This window comes from Oncorhynchus nerka, linkage group LG11 (assembly GCF_034236695.1).
Source record: "Oncorhynchus nerka isolate Pitt River linkage group LG11, Oner_Uvic_2.0, whole genome shotgun sequence".
NCBI lineage: Eukaryota > Metazoa > Chordata > Actinopteri > Salmoniformes > Salmonidae > Oncorhynchus > Oncorhynchus nerka.
In genome coordinates, this window is record NC_088406.1 from 54,823,992 (window position 1) to 54,844,898 (window position 20,907).

At 44.9% G+C, this 20,907-nt stretch overlaps 1 protein-coding gene across 6 annotated transcripts in view; it reads right to left on the bottom strand.

Annotated features, from left to right (window-relative positions):
- abcc5 (ATP-binding cassette, sub-family C (CFTR/MRP), member 5) overlaps positions 1-20,907 on the bottom strand; it is a 59,165-nt gene that overhangs the window by 1,586 nt on the left and 36,672 nt on the right. For 2 of the 6 annotated variants that reach the window (XM_029673284.2, XM_029673283.2), the window contains 14 exons: positions 19,686-19,889; positions 17,821-17,964; positions 16,040-16,136; positions 15,250-15,434; positions 13,027-13,173; positions 11,471-11,600; positions 8,773-9,055; positions 3,106-3,292; positions 2,079-2,168; positions 1,619-1,808; positions 1,230-1,389; positions 948-1,026; positions 609-722; positions 282-446 (listed from right to left, as the gene is read on the bottom strand). In XM_029673284.2, the coding sequence (XP_029529144.1) occupies positions 282-446; positions 609-722; positions 948-1,026; positions 1,230-1,389; positions 1,619-1,808; positions 2,079-2,168; positions 3,106-3,292; positions 8,773-9,055; positions 11,471-11,600; positions 13,027-13,173; positions 15,250-15,434; positions 16,040-16,136; positions 17,821-17,964; positions 19,686-19,889 (2,175 nt within the window). Of the gene's footprint in view, positions 1-281; positions 447-608; positions 753-806; positions 848-919; positions 1,027-1,229; positions 1,390-1,618; positions 1,809-2,078; positions 2,169-3,105; positions 3,293-8,772; positions 9,056-11,470; positions 11,601-13,026; positions 13,174-15,249; positions 15,435-16,039; positions 16,137-17,820; positions 17,965-19,685; positions 19,890-20,907 lie in introns of all 6 variants that reach the window. The other 4 variants (XR_003864767.2, XR_003864766.2, XR_003864765.2 and 1 more) reach the window with 4 other exon arrangements.

A 20,907-nucleotide genomic window follows, 5' to 3' on the forward strand; every position in this document is an offset into this window, starting at 1 on the left:
TTAGTAAGACCTAAAAGCCTCCCAAGCCCATTAGCCTGTTGTAGAGACAGGAAATGTGAATGTATGCAACCTCATTGTCCGTCTCCGTATGACCGACCCGAGATTCGAACCCTTGTTTGAAACAACTTTGCGACCACAAAGCAGCTTCCTGCCCTACTAAAACCATGCTAAGGTTGAGCTACAGGGCAACACAGCTTCTGGACTCACTAGCTAGCTAGTTCTGCAACACAAATAGTACTAGGCGAGTGAGTGTACAGTAGATGAGCTTGTGTTGTGTGTACCTGTCCCTGGTTGAGCACCATGATGCGGTCACAGTTGAGTACGGTGTGCAGCCGGTGGGCTATGGTCAGGGTGGTGCAGTCCTGAAAGGCATTGCGGATTGTCTCCTGGATCAGAGAATCCGTCTCAGAGTCCATCGCTGCCGTTGCCTCGTCCAAGATCAAAACCTGACAGGGGGAGGGGTCACCGAGAGCTAAGTCAGAAAAGCACTGTGACCATAGAAGACTTAAAGTTCTCCTTCTACCCACAAGGTTGACTACCCAGAAAACTATTGGGACGTCAACACACATGAAAATTACAATTCTCTCAATTCCCATTTTGTAGGGTACCTTGCACTGTCTGAGCAGGACTCTAGCAACACAGAGCAGCTGTCTCTCTCCCATGGAGAAGTTCTCTCCGTTCTCCACCACCTCTGACTCCAGCTTCAGGGGCAGCTGAGACACCTGGAGGGATGGACAGAGAGGGAGAGAGTACTGAATCAAAGACAGGAAATTAAACATGGATCTAATTTCTCAGTCCTGTGTTACCTCTTCCCTTCTGAGCCTCTGTGCCTATAACTCCACCCCACCTGCTGGCACACAAGCATCTTTCTAAAAACCAGTCATCTAGTATGAGCATACTCTCTCGTGTAGTCTCTTACTCTGGACAACCGAGTTCCGGATACTCACACACTCCTTCATGTGTGTCCGCTCCAGAGCGTCCCAGATCAGCTCCTCGGCGTATTGTTTAAAGGGGTCCAGGTTTGACCTGGGGGAGGATACAGGACAAGGACAACTTCAAGACAATGCATCGACAGTCACCAGATTACATTGATCAGTGGATGGGACTAAAGGGAAAATCCCTCGTGGCAACTCAGCAAAACCACACAACCACATCTGGGACCATCAGGCGAGTGACCTTGTTCATTTACAGTCACAATAGTACAGCGAGCGTTTGAGTGGCGTGCCCACCTGACTGTGCCGCTGAACAGCACAGGCTCCTGAGGGATAATGGACAGCTTGCTGCGGAGGTCGGCCAGGCCGATGTCACAGATGTTGATGCCGTCCATCTTGATGGAGCCGCCACAGGGCTCCACCAGACGGAACAGAGCTACGCCCAGAGAAGACTTCCCTGTGGACAGAGCAGGGGGGACATACGCTGTACAATTATGTAACATTCGCCAGCCATAAAACAAATGCGGAGCTAAATTTGAAATGTAGGTTTCAATAGGAATGAAGTGAAATTGACCTCGGTCCTGGATATATAACACAAGATCATATTATGGATAAGTAGAATTTTCAGATACATGATCAAACAGCGCACGGCTTCGAGAGATGTTTCACTGACTGTTTCCACTGACCTGAGCCCGTCCGGCCCACTATGCCAATCTTCTCCTTGGGACGGATGGTGCAGGACACCTTCTTGAGAACAAGCGGCAAGTTGTCTCTGTACCTCATCTCAGTCTGGTCAAACACCACCTCGCCCTCCTGGGGCCAGTCTGGCGGGGGCGCCTTGTTCTTGATGCGGGCCGGGGCCTCCAGCGCTAGAGACTGGGGGAAGGCAGAGGAGACCGCTTTAGGGTTCATAATAATAATAATACTGCACTTCAATTCTTTAGCACCTTTCAAATGTATACAGTGCGGCCCAATAGGCTTTAAAAACAAAGTTTAAAATAACTCTGAAACTCTAGGCCTCGGCTATAAGATGTGTCTTCTTAGAGTTTCCTAGTTTGAGAATGATGAAAACACGCTGTAGGTCACAGTGTCGTGAGACAACATATGCAGTGAGAGTGCAGTGCCATGTATTAGTAGTGCAGTAACCTCAATGTAGTGGTGAATCCTCTCCACAGAAGTGAAGCGAGCCTCCGTTTCAGAGGCTAGTCTGACTGTGAACTGGAACAGCCCTGTGAGCTGAGAGAAGAAGGGGGAGAGGGAGAAGACATTTATCAAATTAAACGCATTAATGTCATCTCTACTACTGTAACCATGTACTCCTCTTTTAACCAAGTACGTATAATATAATGGATCTACGCAGCTCTGCTTAGATATATAACAACCAATCAAGGGAAAGATGAGTGAGGAATGGAAGGGAAAGTGGAGTGACAGAAACAGAGGAGAAGATAGAGGAAGTAACAGAGAGTAAAGGGGAAAGATTAGGGGAGTAATACTGCTAAGTGAAGAGAAAAGTGACAGAAACAGAGGAAGTAACAGAGTAAAGGAGAAAGACTAGGAGAGTAATACTGCTAAGTGAAGAAAAAAGTGAAAGAAACAGAGGAGACAGGAAGTAACAGAGAGTAAAGGAGAAAGACTAGGAGAGTAATACTGCTAAGTGAAGAGAAAAGTGACAGAAACAGAGGAGAAGATAGAGGAAGTAACCGAGAGTAAAGGAGAAAGACTAGGGGATTAATACTGCTAAATGAAGAGAGAAGTGAGGGGAAGAAGGCAGAGGAGAGCTGTGGTTGTAAGAGAAAAGCATGTATTTTATAATATATCTGCCACTTAAGCAGACACTTTTACCCTAAACCATTTACAGTACTTTGAATGTACTGCATACTGTATGTAAATGTGATCACTGCATGAATTGAACGTACAACCTATGCATTGCTTAGTGATAAGGGCATCAGTGCAACGTAAAAAAGAATAGGGGGAAAAAAAAGACCAAATCACCTTTAAGTAACGTCAAACCGAACATTATTTCAGTTGATTTGGCCATGAAATTGGGAAAATTGTATGGATGCCCCCATCATTCCCCATTGATTTTTAGATAGCTAGCATCTAACTAATTTAAGTGAAAGTTAAGATTACCCCCTCCCGTAGTGACAGATTTGGAAATAGGAGAAGCACTGACCTGCACGGCGTAGGAGATGGCCAGGCCGGCGTAGGCCGGAGGGATCTGGCCATGCATGAGGACGATCATGAGCGCGGTGATGCTGATCAGAGCCACACTGATGACGTCCAGCCGCACGGCCAGCCAGCGCATGGCACAGCTGAACAGGTAGAAGGGAGCCTGGTTCTGATCCAGGAGCTCCTGATACCTGGAGGCCACAACCAGACAGACAGACGGGAACCTTGAGAAAAAGTCATCAAGGAACTAAGATACTATGTGCTGTGTGGAACTTTGTCTCTGGGGGTGCTTTTGAGCCAAAACTGATGCCCTAAACGGACAGAAGACACAATAATGACCCCACTGTACAGAAAAGGTAAAGCCTCCCCATACTCATGAACAAAGGCATATTGGTTTGCCTCGAACTGAGGGTGTGTGATTTCAACATTCAGGCGAACATATGACGTAAACAATTATAGACTAAACTTCCATAGTGCATCTTTAACGAGACTGATCTGAGGGGTTCGGTGGAGCATGTTTTCCAGTACAGATCTAGGATCAGCTTCCACTCACCTCACACTAACCTTCAACTTCTCCCCCGAGTCAGATTATCTCGTGGACACCATTTTTATGTCTCTGCACTCAAGTCTTTTATGCTAATTTCAATGCAATTGTTTTATTTCCTGTTTTTCTTATACTACTAGTACACTATATAACAAACTTGAGTCAAAGATCATGTTTGTTATATAATTTTTCATGTTTGTTTGTTATAATTTTTTAAATAATTTCTATTACTGATAGAAAGGCAATACAAATGGCACCAATGGCAATCATTTTAGTCTTAAGTTTCTTTAGTTTTCAACAACAAAAGATCCAAAAAGTTGTATTGTGACTGCAACCTTCAGAGCAGCCATTGCATGTCCTCTAAGGACTTTTATGCTACATTATCATCATTCATTTCCTCTCTCTCTGACAATGCATTGCTTTTGAAAAATATGAAATTGCCCAAGAGTCAATCATCCGTTTGTGAGCGAAAGGGCCGCAGTATGGTTGAACACACTCTCCACAGGAGCAACTAATGCAGGAACTGCCAAGACCCTCATCGCCACTCAGAACAGTGGAAGAATTGTGTTTCTGAACAGCCCAGAGTTTGTTCTGTCCTTCGCAAATGTCAAGTTAGTGACTGAGATGCTGGAGTGGCCACTGAGATGCTGGAGAGGCCACACAGTTCTCTCCTTTGTCTTTAGCGATATGCTGAAAACAGCCCTGACTCCTCTCCCAGACAACAGTCCCCCTCCTCCTCAGTGGTGGTTGGATCCACAGGTTCCTTAGTCTCTGAAGCCTCTTGCAGAATTACATTTTTTTTTTAAATGAAGACAAACAAAAATGGTTAGACTTACTATTTTTAGTAGTTTACCATTTAAATTAAAATGCTGTGTAAATTAAATGAATTAAGCTAAGTATTAATTATATGGTTAAACTTTGACTGTTTTTATGATAAAAAGACACGCACCTTTCACCATTTCAGTCACCTTGTCCTTAATTCCATCATCCCACCAGAACGTGTTGTTCCAGCCACATCAGTGTAAAGGATGGATCTAGCACAGCTGCTTGAAGATGGACATGGTCTGAGAAGGGTGCTATCTTGACATGGATGAAGATTCAAAGAAATCTCCTGTTCAGTGATGCTTGGAGACTTCGAACCAGGTCAGTAAGGTAGCTCACTTGTGGTTTCTGCATCTCCAGATGATGGTGTAGGGAAAGAATGCAAGGAACCATTGCACTGATTGTGACAACTTCTGTGCTTGGGTAATGTCTGTGGTTTCTGCAAAAGGCTGAAGAAAGTCGCCCAACTCTTTCAGTACACTGAAAGAAAATATGAATTCCTTATGCTCCTCCTCTTCAAGCATCCGAAAACTTGAGGCAGTTGTAATGGGAGCACTGCTGTCACCTGCCTCAGTCTGGAGTTCCAACACATTCCCTGCAGCAGGAGTTCCCTCACTCCAAACACCTCTGTTAAAGTGGTGCTAGTGTGGAGTTCCAACACATTCACTGCAGCAGTAGTCCCCCTCACTCCAAACACCCCCAAACACCTCTGTTAAAGTGGTGCTAGTGTAGAGTTCCAACATATTCACTGCAGCATTAGTTCCCCTCACTCCAAATACCTCTGTTAAAGTGGTGCTAGTGTAGAGTTCCAACATATTCACTGCAGCAGGAGTTCCCCTCACTCCAAACACCTCTGTTAAAGTGGTGCTAGTGTGGAGTTCCAACATATTCACTGCAGCAGGAGTTCCCCTCACTCCAAACACCTCTGTTAAAGTGGTGCTAGTGTGGAGTTCCAACACATTCACTGCAGCAGGAGTTCCCCTCACTCCAAACACCTCTGTTAAAGTGGTGCTAGTGTGGAGTTCCAACATATTCACTGTAGCAGTAGTTCCCCGCACTCCAAACACCTCTGTTAAAGTGGTGCTAGTGTGGAGTTCCAACATATTCACTGCAGCAGGAGTTCCCCTCACTCCAAACACCTCTGTTAAAATGGTGCTAGCGTGGAGTTCCAGCATATTCACTGTAGCAGTAGTTCCCCTCACTCCAAAAGCCTCTGTTAAAGTGGTGCTAGTGTGGAGCAATGAGCTAATCTTAGACACTTTAGAATGAGCTGGACAGAAAACTTCAGTCTCCTTCAACCCGTCCCCCACCACTAGTTGCAATTTATGTGCAAATCACTTTAAATGTTGTTGATGACAATTTTTACTGAAAGTATTGTCGATGGTCCCCTGTTCTTCAACTTCCAGGTTATTCCATATGTCTGGATCATCTAGGTGGTGATCATCATGGACAGCCTCTTCTTCACTTGAGAAGCACACTGTAAACGCCGTTTTCATGTTAGCTGCATTGTCACATCGTGCAATCTAGCTTGTGGTTGATCCCATACTCGTCACAGATGCCTTCAAACTGCTTGCATATTCGCTCCCGTTGTGTGATCCTCTAAAGCGATTCCATTCCAGCAGATTGGACTTCATTCTCCATTTCAATCCAGTGGGCGGTGACCCCAAGGAATCCTCTCAACTTTCTGTCAGATCATATGTCTACCGTGACAAAGACGCGGTTAGCTTGTGTCATCTGGTCTTTGAGTTGTGCCTGCCTGTCGGCAACCAGATAGTAAATCTTGGAGGTTACGGCTCTGTGACAGACTGGGTGTATTTGCTTTCAACCACTATCAAAAAGTGACTTAAAGCTCGTGTTCACTTATTGACAGGGGCATGTTACAATCCACAATCAGGTCTGACATTATGGAATTGGTGATAGCTTTTTGCTGTGGATGGTTTGTGTTGTACAGAAGTTGGAAATGTGAAGTTGCTGAGGCTCACTGCTGATCATCTCACTCTTCTGGTATTCAAAGCTAGAAAATACCTTTCAAACAAAGAAATTGCAACATTTTGTTATATGATGGAGATTTTATCATCTCACCATATTTTTTGTTGAAATCATATTTAAGAAACCTAATTATTCAGTAGGTAATTTGTCTTTATGTATTTAGATCCATTTCTATTTAAAAATGTTTTAACAGTATGCCTACAGGTAAAAAATCTTGGTGTTATTTTAGATTTTGAATTCAATTTCAAATCACACACATTAGGAATGTGACTAAAATAGCTTTTTACCACCTGAGGAACATTGCCAAGGTGTGACTGTTTCTCTCTCAGACTGATACAGAGACTCATCCATGCTTTTATTACAAGCAGGCTTGACTACTGTAATGTTCTCCTGCCTGGTCTACCCAAGAAAGCCATTGGTCAACTGCAAAACCTACAGAATGCTGCAGGGTACTGACCAAGACCAGATGGCGAGCACACTTTACAATGGCCTATTTTGCATGTTATTTTGGCATTAATACGTGTCACATATCAGTTTGCAAATAATGTTAAAAAATATATATAATTAAGTTAATAAAGCCGCATACAACCATGGTCTCTTTTTTGTTTTCTTGAGTAAGGCAGCTCCAAAATGCAGGTGTTTCAGCCTAGCTCAGGGCTTTCTGTGGTGGTAGGGCAAGCCAGCAGGAAATGGGAGCATTGCGCCATGATTGCCTCAGTGTTCGGTCACTCATGGGGACACTACGTCACAGGCCAAGTGTAAGTCCTTAGTAAAAGTAGACATCGAACATTTCTGCCATTTGAAATTACAGATTGCCTCTTATCCTGCTTGTCGTCCCCTTATGCCATAGTTTGTAAATCTCAATTGTCAGGAGAAACCACATTTGTGTGGTCAGCCATATCAGCTATGTTTTTTTAATAGGCAGTAAATGAGGCTGAATGAACGGTTTTCACTGCCAGACAAGTCTCCGCTGATAGCCAGGTGTAAGTGTTGGGACTGCTGTTGCGACAGCTATATGTAGGCCCTAACAGTTGGTCGGCACCGTTTGTCATCGTTATAGTGCAATTAATGTATTGTTTAGTGTTTTGTAGTGGCTTTTCTGGCAGGCATCACACTTTATTTTGTTTGCCCCACCAAGATTTAAATTTCACCACTGGTATTAGTAGCTATAATGTAATAAATATTTTTATAACTAGTTCCCTTTGTGGTCGGTCGGTCGGTCGGTCGGTCAGTCAGTCAGTCAGTCAGTCAGTCAGTCAGTCAGTCAGTCAGTCAGTCAGTCAGTCAGTCAGTCAGTCAGTCAGTCAGTCAGTCAGTCAGTCAGTCAGTCAGTGCGTGCGTGCAGACAATACCCAGGATAGAACATTGATTTTCTTGGGTGAATGCCCAGAAATAGCCTCTGAGAACTTTATCAGGAGCCGTCTTGCTTCACATTCTCTTTTGCACCCAAACCTCCTCCCTTGTGCTGAAGACTAATTGACTTGACGAGTCCTTGATGAATGCAACTTTATTGGAAATTACCATGTCTGAAATGTGCTGAATAAATAAAGCTTGATTTGATACATGATGCATGATACATAATGTTAAAAACAAAAATCTGAACTTGCTATCCACTTCAGACATTAATGATAGGGGTGACCCATTGCAAGCTAGCAAGTTCGAGAACATTACCTCACTTTAGCTAAAAATCTCCAATTAGAGTCGAGTGTTGCTCGAGTGTTGTTGTTTCCCCCCCCTGCCCACAGGAGCCGCGTTGAAGTCTGTGGAGATTGGTTGGCTAATAACAGAAGGTGCTGCAAGAGGATGCCATTTTGGGATGGGGAAATCTAAACAAGTCTCCCGAGTCTCGAGTCATACAGCTCAAGTTAAGTCACGAGTCATAGATGCTCAAGTCAAAGTCGAGTGGCAAGTGCTTTATCTTTTCGCAAAGTCAAAGTTTCAAGTCTCAAAATGTGTGACTCGAGTAGTATCAGAGTCCAAGTCATGTGACTCAACATCTCTGGTATAGAGTTACTTAGTTTTGCAACCCAATGTGAACTAGCATTAGCGTTAGCAATACTAGCTGTACCCAAAGACTTCCAGTCTTTGAGCTAAGCTAGTTAGCATTGGCTCTTGAAACTACCTCCAACTTTATTCATACTGGACGCAGATAAATAAAAATGGTATCCACATCATCTGACTCTGGCAAAGTACTGTAGATAAAGGGCTTCATTGCCAAAATCCCAAACTATCCCTTTAACAATTAGTGGAAAAAATGTGAAACTGATCCAAGATTAGTGTCTAGAGGCAACTTCACCCTATACCTCGACAGCTCACCTGTCCAGGAACTCGTGGCCCCTGTTGTAGGCGTGGATGGTGGAGAGGCCCTGGATGCTGGAGGTGATGTGAGAGATGAAGGGCGACTGGGTGACATTATCCAGGCGCTTGAGCTCGCGGATGAACACGCGCGACACCATGTGGAGCACGGTGAAGAGCAGCACCAGGGGGCCCACAGCCACTAGGAACCAGGGGAAGATGCTGCCGATCACGCCCAGGCAGAAGAAGACCAGGATGACGTTCTGAATGAACATCTCCGCCTGGAACGGCAGCCGCGTGTCCACTGGGAGGGAGGAAGAGGGGGGAGAGAGAAAAGACAAGAAGACAGATGGTTCAGTCAGTGACTGTTACTTATTCCACTTGTGTAATCACTAAAAACACTCAACTTCATTACTATCATTACTGTTACAAAGTCATTAGGAAATTGCTCTGTAAGGAACAATCTGTTCATATACATTGTGTATTTCGTGTAATGCACAAGTACAATAGCAGCTTCATGTTAAAGTGATAGTTTGGGATTTTGGCAATGAAGACCTTTATCTACTTCCCAGATGAACTTATGGATAACATTTTTACGTCTCTGCTGTGCAGTTTGAAGGAAGTTGCCAATAAGAATTAGTGCAAATGCTAACTAACGTTAACGCAATGACTGGAACTCTATGGGAACAGCTAGCATGCTAGCTGTTCCTGTAGACCAGGGGTCTTCAACCTTTTCTTGCCCAGGGACAAAATAAATGAAAAACATGCCTCTAGCCTATTAACTAGAAAGGTAACTCCAAAAACATTTTCCCTACGAGCATCTGTTAGCCATGTGTTGGCAAATTAGGGCGGGCCCCATTTAGTCGACAGGCTAAATACTTTTTTGCCCCACTGTATATGTTTTTTATATTTGCCACGGCAGGCCGCTGGAGTGTCGCAGCGTTCTAAGGAGGAGTCACTACACACCCGGGTTTGATCCCAGGCTGTGTCACAGCCAGTCATGACTGGGAGACCCACGAGATGGTGTTCCTTCCGACACATTGGTGTGGATGGCTTCCGGGTTAAGCAAGCAGTGCATTAAGAAGCAATGTGGCTTGGCAGGGTCATGTTTCGGCGGACGCTCTACCCCTTCACCTCTTCCGAGTCCATAGGGTGTTGCAGCGATGGAACAAGACTAACTACCAATTCAATATCACGAAATTGGGTACAGAAAAGGGGTGGGAGGCCCCGGTGCACAACTGAGCAAGAGGACAAGAATGTCTAGTTTGAGAAAGACGCCTCACAAGTCCTCAACTGGCAGCTTCATTAAATAGTACGCGCAAAACACTAGTCTTAGCATTCCGGAGTCACCTCTTCACTGTTAACATTGAGGCTGGTGTTTTGTGGGTACTATTTAATGAAGTTGCCAGTTGAGGACTTGTGAGGCATCTGTTTATGAAACTAGACACTAATGTACTTGTCCTCTTGCTCAGTTGTGCAACGGGGCCTCCCACTCCTCTTTCTATTCTGGTAAGTGCCAGTTTGTGCTATTCTGTGAAGGGAGTAGTACACAGTATTGTACGAGATCTTCAGTTTCTTGGCAATTTTTCACATGGAATTGCCTTCATTTCTCAGAACAAGATTACTGACAAGTTTCAGAAGAAAGTTTTTTGTTTCTGGACATTTTGAGCCTGTAATCAAACCCACAAATGCTGATGCTCCAGATACTCAACTAGTCTAAAGAAGGCCAGTTTAATTGCTTCTTTAAATCAGCACACATTTTCAGCTGTGCTAACATAATTGCAAAAGGGTTTTCTAATGATCAATTAGCCTTTTTAAAATTATAAACTTGGATTAGCTAACACAACGTGCCATTGGAACACAGGAGTGATGGTTGCTGATAATGGGCCTCTGTACGCCTACGTAGATATTCCATTTAAAAAAATAAGCCGTTTCCAGCTACACTAGTCAATTACACCATTAACAATGTCTACATTGTATTTCTGATCAATTTGATGTTATTTTAATGGACATAAAAAATGTGCTTTTCTTTCAAAATCAAGGACATTTCTAAGTGACCCCAAACTTTTGAACAGTACTGTATATTATGCATTTAAGTGGGATGTAATATTCATATGTGTCAACATTTTTTTTTTTTTCGGGCCCCCTGCAGTACCTCCGATTGAAAAAACCTTGCTGTAGACTTCCAGTCACTGCGCTAACACCAGTTAGCATTGTTTTGAGAAACTTCCTTCATACTGGACGCATTGACAAAAATGGTATCCGCAACTTAATCTGACTCTGGGGAGGTAGATAAAGGGCTTCATTGCCAAAATATCAAACTGTCCCTTTTATTGTTATGCTTTTTCATTTGCGGGTTTGTAGATTCGTACAGTACAATAGGTTTGTGTTCATTAGGGCATGCGCCAGAAAGCAATTTGAAACATTTTATAACAGAAAATCAAAATGAGCGACCTCCAGCCAGTCCCTCCCTGTTTGTCGGTTGTCTTCCATTTGATGCCTAATGAACACAACCCAGGTACGTGTCAGAGGACTGCTCCTGGTGGTCCCTCCCTGTTTGTCGGTTTTCTTCCGTTTGATGCCTAATGAACACAACCTAGATACGTGTCAGAGGACTGCTCCAGGTGGTCCCCCCCTGTTTCAGTCGGTTTTCTAACGTTTGATGCCTAATGAACACAACCCAAGTACGTGTCAGAGGACTGCTCCAGGTGGTCCATACCCTCGTCCATGTCTTTAGAGAAGCGGTTGAGGATCCGTCCAGTGGGCGTGGTGTCAAAGAACTTCATGGGGCTGCGGAGAATCTTCCTGAAGAGCTCCTCGTGCAGCCTGGACGAAGCTTGCAAAGTGCCCTGAGGGTACAATAATAGTAGTCATTCCATTTTGGGATTTTTAAAGCAACACTTTTTCTATATCACATAGCTCAAATGTTTTAGACAGATGTGACCATACTCCACTGAACAGAAATAGAAACGTAGCATGTAAAGTGTTGGTCTCATGTTTCATGAGCTGAAATAAAAGATTCTAGAAATGTTCCATACACACAAAAAGTATATTTCTCTCAAATGTTGTGCACAAAATTGTTTACATTACATTAAATAAAGGTAAAATAAATATCCCTGTTTGTGAGAATGTATTATTTGCCAAGACAATCCATCCACCTTACAGGTGTGGCATATCAAGAAGCTGATTACAAAGGTGTACCTTGTGCTTGGGACAATAAAAGACCACTCTAAAATGTGCAGTTTTGTCACACAACCCAATGTCACAGATGTCTCATGTTTTGAGGGAGTGTGCAATTGGTATGCTGACTGCAGGAATTTCTACCAGAGCTGTTAATTTCTCTACCATAAGACGCCTTCGTCATTTTAGAGAATTTGGCAGTACGTCCAACCGCCCTCAGAACCGCAGATCACGTGTATGGTGTCGTGTAGGCAAGCGGTTTGCTGATGTCAACGTTGTGAACAGAGTGGCCCATGGTGGGGTTATGGCATGGGCAGGCATAAGCTACAGACAATGAACATAATTGCATTTCATCAATGGCAGTTTGAATGCAGAGATACCGTGACGAGATCCTGAGGCCCATTGTTGTGCCATTCATCCTCCATCACATCATGTTTCAGCATGTTAATACACGGCCATGTGTCGCAAGAATCTGTACACAATTCCTGGAAGCTGAAAATATCCCCGTTCTTGTCCTGCATACTGACCTGACATGTCACAAAATGAACATGTCTGGGATGCTCTGGATCAAAGTGTACAGTAGTGTGTTCCAGTTCCCGTTAAAATCCAGAAACTTCGCACAGTCATTGAAGTGGGACAACATTCCACAGACCATAATCAACAGCCTGATCAACTCTATGTGAAGGATATGCTGCATGAGGCAAATGGTGGTCACACCAGATACTGACTGGTTTTCTGATCCATGCCCCTACTTAAAAAAAAAAAAATTTAAAAGATGCATATTATGCCCAGTCATGTGAAATCTATAGGTGATAAGTGCCTAATGAATTTATTTAAATTGTCTGATTTCCTTAAATGAACTGTAACTCAATAAAATCTTTGATGTTGCATTTATATTTTTGATCAGTGTACTTTATACATTATCTATTTTAGTTAAGTAGTTTAGTTCACTAAGATTCATCCATCAGTCCTTTGGAGTAATCTCTCTGGGGTTAACACAAACACACAATACCAGACATAACAAGCACAACAAAACCACATCAAATTTGATTTGTCACATTCACCTCACAGTGAAATGCTTATCTGATCCTTTACCTTGACAAATATGATGCCGCGCAGAAGTTTGAGCAGCAGCATGACACCCATAGACGAGGCGTAGACTCCAGCGTAGTGCTGCATCAGGGGGTTGTCCCTCATGCTTTCGCTCACCACCGAACTGTTCCCCACCAACACTGTGGTATTCTACACACACACAGGACAGCATATTCAATACTCAGATAAGGGAGTATTCTGGGGGGTGGTTGATGGTTAAAATCCCAGGTCAATCAATAAAGGTGGGAGTTGACCTGGCGACAAGCAGGCTTTTTTTGGTTACTTTTTACCCCGTTTTCTCCCCAATTTCGTGACACCAATTGGTAGTTACAGTCTTGTCCCATCGCTGCAACTCCCATATGGACTCGGGAGAGGCGAAGGTCAAGAGCCATGCGTCCTCCAAAACACAACCCTGCCAAGTCACACTGCTTCTTGACACACTGCTCGCTTAATCCGGAAGACAGCCGCACCAATGTGTCGGAGAAAACACTGTACAACTGGCGACCATGTCAGTGTGCATGCGCCCAGGGGTTGCGCAATGGGACAAGGACATCCCGGCCGGCCGGCCAAACCCTCCCCTAACCCGGACGACACTGGGCCAATTGTGCAGCGCTTAATGGGTCTCCTGGTCACGGCCGGCTGCGGCACAGCCCAGGATCGAACCCGGGTCTGTAGTGACGCCTCTAGCACCGCAATGCAGTGCCTTAGACTGCTTCTCCACTTGGGAGGCCCAGGCTAATGGCTTCTGACCCCAGGTATCTTCTGCTGTTGTGCCTTTGAAAGGCCCCTAACCCCTAAAAGCACTGAATGACAAATGGTTAGAGGAGCATCTGGAAAAGCATTATATGAAACAAATGAATTGTTCTAACAGCCTCTCTCTCTGGCAGGTGAATGCATGGGGGAGCGGCTCTGGTAGAGGCCTTGGGAAGTCCTTGGAAGAGCAGTTTGTCTACTGACCCTTAAGTTGCCCATCCAGCGAGCTGTTATTCAGTTCAAAGGGCAAGGTAAACAGTCCGTCTCCTCAGAGAGTGATGGAGTGCTGCATCAGATGACCTGGCCTCCACAATCACCCGACGTCAACCCAAATGAGATGGTTTGGGATGAGTTGGACTGCAGAGTGAAGGAAAAGCAGCCAACAACCGCTCAGCATATGTGGGAACTCATATGTGGAAAAGCATTCCAGGTGAAGCTGGTTGAGAATGCCAAGAGTGTGCAAAGCTGTCATCAAGGCAAAGGGTGGCTACTTTGAAGAATCTCAAATATATTTAGATTTGTTTCACACTTTTTTGGTTACTACATGATTCCATGTGTTATTTTTATTTTGATGTCTTCATTATTATTCTACAATGTAGAAAATAGCAAAAATGAAAAAATACCCTGGACTGAGTAGGTGTCCAAACTTTTGACTGGTGGTGTACACAGATAAGAATATACTAAACCTAACCCCCCAGCAACACCACGCACACACAGTTAATGATCAAGGTCAAATTTACACATTCAATATTTAAGTATACCGCTCCCCTTACACCTGCTCTCACCACTGATTAGTTGAGTAGCTTGTCCATATCTCACTCACACACAACACTAGTGTGTGAGAACTGTCAGTTAATTGTGTTGGGGAGTTTAACGACTACTACTTCTGAGTTATTGTTGTTACAGTTTCTAACAAAGACAAGTTCAGTTTGTACTTTTCTGGTAGTTTTCCAGAATGTTCAACTTACACCCCCTCCCCCCAAAGGTTTAGGCCTAAACAAAGTCTAAAAAACTAATCTCGGTAAGTAATCAGGCTCTCTCTTGAAGATAGAATTCGTGTTGACAAATCCACCTCGAAAGAGAATGGCACTTTCCAATTCTTAAAAAGGAATTGGAATCTCCTAAGTTGACTGAATAGAAAAGGAATTGACCCACAACCATCGGCATTGGGTTTCACATCACTATCATATCTGCATATTGATTTAAAACGGACGGATCAAAGGCAACACCGTTGTAAACAATAAAGTTGATTTTCCAAATCATCACTTATGTTTTTTAAATGTTCCAACTCAAATCAGTGCCCAGAGTATATCAAATGGATTCATTGAAATTCAAAAGTGCCATTCACTTTCCAGTCAGATTTTCTACTCTCAAATCTAATTCTCTTCCAGAATCGACAACTACACTGAAATTACAATGACCCTCCCCCAACCCTGCCACTCGATGCAAACCCTGCCACCCAATGCCACTCACCCCGCTGCCCTGCTTGATCCAGTAGCTGAGCCACCAGTTGCTGAAGGCCGTGCTGCCCACGTTGAGGACGAAGAGGGCCAGGATTAAGAGGAAAGCCAGCGCTCCACCCGAGGCCTGGATGTAGACGCCGTACACAGACCAGGGAACTGAGCCCCGCCCACGCTCCTCCACCTGCATCAGCTGGCCTGGGGGACAAGGAGGGAGGTTGAGTAAGAGAGGTTGCGCTGGGTGGAATCTCGTTCCCAGACACATCCGTCCACCTTGCAGCTGGGGACGAGGTTATGGTGGGTGACATTTTCTAATTGACAGAATAGCACTGAACTCTGGGGAAAAGCGTTAATACCGGTACTAATTGTGGAAAGAATTATGAACTTCACTCATATGTCCATGACAGGACAACAATTATTTACCTAATAAACAAGTTGTGTATTAAATGCTGTCTTGTGTATTACAAGTGTGATGGTTATTTTGGTCAACTTTGCTCGTGGCTTTGTGAGGACGGTTTTGCAGACATAATGCATTGTCCTCTGTCAATACTCCTTAACAGTCTCCTTTTCTACTAAAGCACTAGAAGGTATAAAGGATGGATAGCATTCCACCACATGGCTCTCATTCATCAAGTACTTTGTGGTTATGACTAAGGGAAAGAAGCTGAGGACAGGAAGCCAATTAAAACATTTGAGATACAGCCCCACACATCCCTGAAGCACGAGCACACACACAGCAGTAGTCTGCATGCATGCACACATATGAACCCACACACTCTGTGGCTAGTACAATGGTTCCATACCGTTGTCTTTGCTAACAGGCTTGTCCTTCTTTACAGATCCAGACTTTGTGTTCTCAGGGGGTTTCTTTAAGGAGTTCCCAGACTTGTTAGTTGGCACCTTTTGAGGAACAATGACATGTTACAAGTAACATGAACCACAATTCAACCACAATACAGACCACACTCAATATACACTGCTCAAAAAAATAAAGGGAACACTAAAATAATACATCCTAGATCTGAATGAATGAAATATTCTTATTAAATACTTTTTTCTTTACACAGTTGAATGTGCTGACAACAAAATCACACAAAAATGATCAATGGAAATCAAATTTATCAACCCATGGAGGTCTGGATTTGGAGTCACACTCAAAATTAAAGTGGAAAACCACACTACAGGCTGATCAAACTTTTATGTAATGTTCTTAAAACAAGTCAAAATGAGGCTCAGTAGTGTGTGTGGCCTCCACGTGCCTGTATGACCTCCCTACAACGCCTGGGCATGCTCCTGATGAGGTGGCAGATGGTTTCCTGAGGGATCTCCTCCCAGACCTGGACTAAAGCATCCGCCAACTCCTGGACAGTCTGTGGTGCTACGTGGCGTTGGTGGATGGAGCGAGACATGATGTCCCAGATGTGCTCAATTGAATTTAGGTCTGGGGAAAGGGCGGGCCAGTCCATAGCAATGCCTTCCTCTTGCAGGAACTGCTGACACACTCCAGCCACATGAGGTCTAGCATTGTCTTGCATTAGGAGGAACCCAGGGCCAACCGCACCAGCATATGGTCTCACAAGGGGTCTGAGGATCTCATCTCGGTACCTAATGGCAGTCAGGCTACCTCTGGCGAGCACATGGAGGGCTGTGCGGCCCCCAAAGAAATGCCACCCCACACCATGACTGACCCACTGCCAAACCGGTCATGCTGGAGGATGTTGCAGGTAGCAGAACGTTCTCCACGGCGTCTCCAGACTCTGTCACGTCTGTCACGTGCTCAGTGTGAACCTGCTTTCATCTGTGAAGAGCACAGGGCGCCAGTGGCGAATTTGCCGATCTTGGTGTTCTCTGGCAAATGCCAAACGTCCTGCACAGTGCTGGGCTGTAAGCATAACCCTAACCTGTGGACGTCGGGCCCTCATATCACCCTCATGGAGTCCGTTTCTGACCGTTTGAGCAGACACATTTGTGGCCTGCTGGAGGTCATTTTGCAGGGCTCTGGCAGTGCTCCTCCTGCTCCTCCTTGCACAAAGGCGGAGGTAGCGGTCCTGCTGCTGGGTTGTTTCCCTCCTACGGCCTCCTCCACGTCTCCTGATGTACTGGCCTGTCTCCTGGTAGCGCCTCCATGCTCTGGACACTACGCTGACAGTAAACCTTCTTGCCACAGCTCGCATTGATGTGCCATCCTGGATGAGCTGCACTACCTGAGCCACTTGTGTGGGTTGTAGACTCCGTCTCATGCTACCACTAGAGTGAAAGCACCGCCAGCATTCAAAAGTGTCCAAAACATCAGCCAGGAAGCATAGGAACTGAGACGTGGTCTGGGGTCACCACCTGCAGAACCACTCCTTTATTGGGGGTGTCTTGCTAATTGCCTATAATTTCAGTGTTGCTTAGTAAGTGGACAGTTGATTTCACAGAAGTGTGATTGACTTGGAGTTACATTGTGTTGTTTAAGTGTTCCCTTTATTTTTTGAGCAGTGTACATGACATATGCAAACTAAATTTAAACAAGACATCTGTGGTGGACATTTTGTTTAGCATAACAGTCTATGCACACACACACACACACTGTCCCTCTCACCTCCACGAAGGGCGTCTCTCCCAGCTGTAGGTTGTTGAACATGGCTGCGTAGTCTCTATTGAGACGCATCAGGTCCTCGTGGCTGCCTTGCTCCGTGATGCTGCCCTCCCTCATGAAGATGACGTCATCGCAGTCCACCAGGTACTACACATACACACAGAGATTTAATTCTCCCACCCTGAAAGTCATAAGTGAAGGTGGGGCCCAACCTATCCATGAGAGAAGTCCTAACAAGCAAATATATATATACAGTGGGGAGAACAAGTGCATGTATAGGTCTGTCATTTTTATCATAGGTACACTTCAACTGTGAGAGAAGGAATCTAAAACAAAAATACAGAAAATCACATTGTATGATTTTTAAGTAATTCATTTGCATTTTATTGCATGACATAAGTAATTACATCAGAAAAGCAGAACTTAATATTTGGTACAGAAACTTTTGTTTGCAATTACAGAGATCATACGTTTCCTGTAGTTCTTGTCCAGGTTTGCACACACTGTAGCAGGGATTTTGGCACACTCCTCCATACAGACCTTCTCCAGATCCTTCAGGTTTCAGGGCTGTCGCTGGGCAATAAGGACTTTCAGCTCCCTCCAAAGATTTTCTATTGGGTTCAGGTCTGGAGACTGGCTAGGCCACTCCAGGACCTTGAGATTCTTCTTACGGAGCCACTCCTTAGTTGCCCTGGTTGTGTGTTTCGGGTCGTTGTCATGCTGGAAGACTCAGCCACGACCCATCTTCAATGCTCTTACTGTGGGAAGGAGGTTGTTGGTCAAGATCTCGCGACACATGGCCCCATCCATCCTCCCCTTAATAAGGTGCAGTCATCCTGTCCCCTTTGCAGAAAAACATCCCCAAAGAATGATGTTTCCACCTCCATACTTCACGGTCGGAATAGTGTTCTTGGTGGGGTTGTACTCATCCTTCTTCTTCCTCCAAACACGGCGATTGGAGTTTAGACCAAAAAGCTCTATTTTTGTCTCATCAGACCACATGACCTTCTCCCACTCCTCCTCTGGATCATCCAGATGGTCATTGGCAAACTTCAGACGGGCCTGGACATGCGCTGGCTTGAGCAGGGGGACCTTGCGTGCGCTGCAGGATTTTAATCCATGACGGCGTAGTATATTACTAATGGTTTTCTTTGAGACTGTGGTCCCAGCTCTCTTCAGGTCATTGACCAGGTCCTGCCGTGTAGTTCTGGACTGATCCCTCACCTTCCTCATGATCATTGATGCCCCACGAGGTGAGATCTTGCATGGAGCCCCAGACCAAGGGTGATTGACCGTCATCTTGAACTTCTTCCATTTTCTAATAACTGCGCCAACAGTTGTTGCCTTCTCACCAAGCTACTTGCCTATTGTCCTGTAGCCCATCCCAGCCTTGTGCAGGTCTCCAATTTTATCCCTGATGTCCTTACACAGCTCTCTGGTCTTGGCCATTGTGGAGAGGTTGGAGTCTGTTTGATTGAGTGTGTGGACAGGTGTCTTTTTTACAGGTAACGAGTTCAAACAGGTGCAGTTAATACAGGTAATGAGTGGAGAACAGGAGGGATTCTTAAAGAAAAACTAACAGGTTTGTGAGAGCCAGAATTCTTACTGGTTGGTAGGTGATCAAATACTTATGTCATGCAATAAAATGCAAATGAATTACTTAAAAATCATACAATTTGATTTTCTGGATTTTTGTTTTAGATTCCAGCTCTCACAGTTGAAGTGTACCTATGACAAAAATTACAGACCTCTACATGCTTTGTAAGTAGGAAAACCTTCAAAATCGGCAGTGTATCAAATACTTGTTCTCCCCACTGTATATCTTATGTAGTGCTTTGCAAACAATATGAAATGTATTATGTATTCACCTGCAGCTGGTGAGTGACGAAGACGATGGTCTTGTGGCGGAGCTGCTTCTTGATGGCGTTGTTGAAGATGTGGTTGCCCACGTGGGCATCCAGTGCACTGAGCGGGTCGTCCAGGATGTAGATGGCTCGGTCACTGTACAGGGCACGCGCCAGGCTGATCCGCTGGCGTTGCCCGCCACTAAGGTTGGCGCCACGCTCTCCGATCTGAGGAGACATAACGGACTCATTGATCGGTTAATATAATAACAACACATATGAAGGTGCAGGGGTGGATTGGCCATCTGGCATTTGAGGCAAATGCCAGATGGGCTGGGGCATTTTTCAGTTGGGTAGGCTGGTTAAAAATGGACAAACAAACCTGACGAGTGGCGCAGCAGTCTAAGGCACTGCATTGCAGTACTAGAAGCATCACTACAGATCCGGGTTCGATTCCGGGCTGTGTCGCAGCCGGCCGTGACCGGGAGACCCATGAGGCGGCGCACAATTGGCCCAGCGTCGTCTGGGTTAGGGGAGGATTTTCCCGGCTGGGATGTACTTGTCCCATCGCACTCTAGCGACTCCTTGCACACAGACCTCAGTCGCCAGTTGTATGGTGTTTGCTACGACACATTGGTGCGGCTGGCTTCCGGGTTAAGCAAGCAGTGTATCAAGATCTGTTTTCCAATTTGTTGCTCAAATCTCTGTTATACTAATCTATAATGAGCATTTGGCTGATCAGTAGGCAACACCCAGCCCACCTACCAAGATGGGCCGTTCCGTTCTTCTGATAGGCTGAGCTCACACAAAGTCTATTTTCAAAGTCAAACATGGCATCAGCAAAAATACCTGCTCCGACTGTAATCGGTTAGACAGCCAAGATCATGGACCGTAAAAACAACGGAAAGGGTGCCTATGAACTTAGAAAAAGCACATTCTACATTGTCACTCAAAATGTACTATTGTTTGGGCAGCTAAAACCATGATTTGGTCACACATGATTGCTGTAATGGAAGATGGTGCCCTGCCCTTGTGCCTGTTTTGCTGGTGCCTGCTGTAGATATATATTTTTCTCAACAGCTACTATTTTACAACTAAGATATTTGATATGGCTTTGAGATACGGAGCGGCGCTCACAAGAAACAACGGCCATTGTGAGGGCATAGACCTGTAGGTGCCATGGGTAGTAGCCTACAACTGCAAAGTTTTTTAGGACCACGAATGTAATGATGGATGAACGCATGAC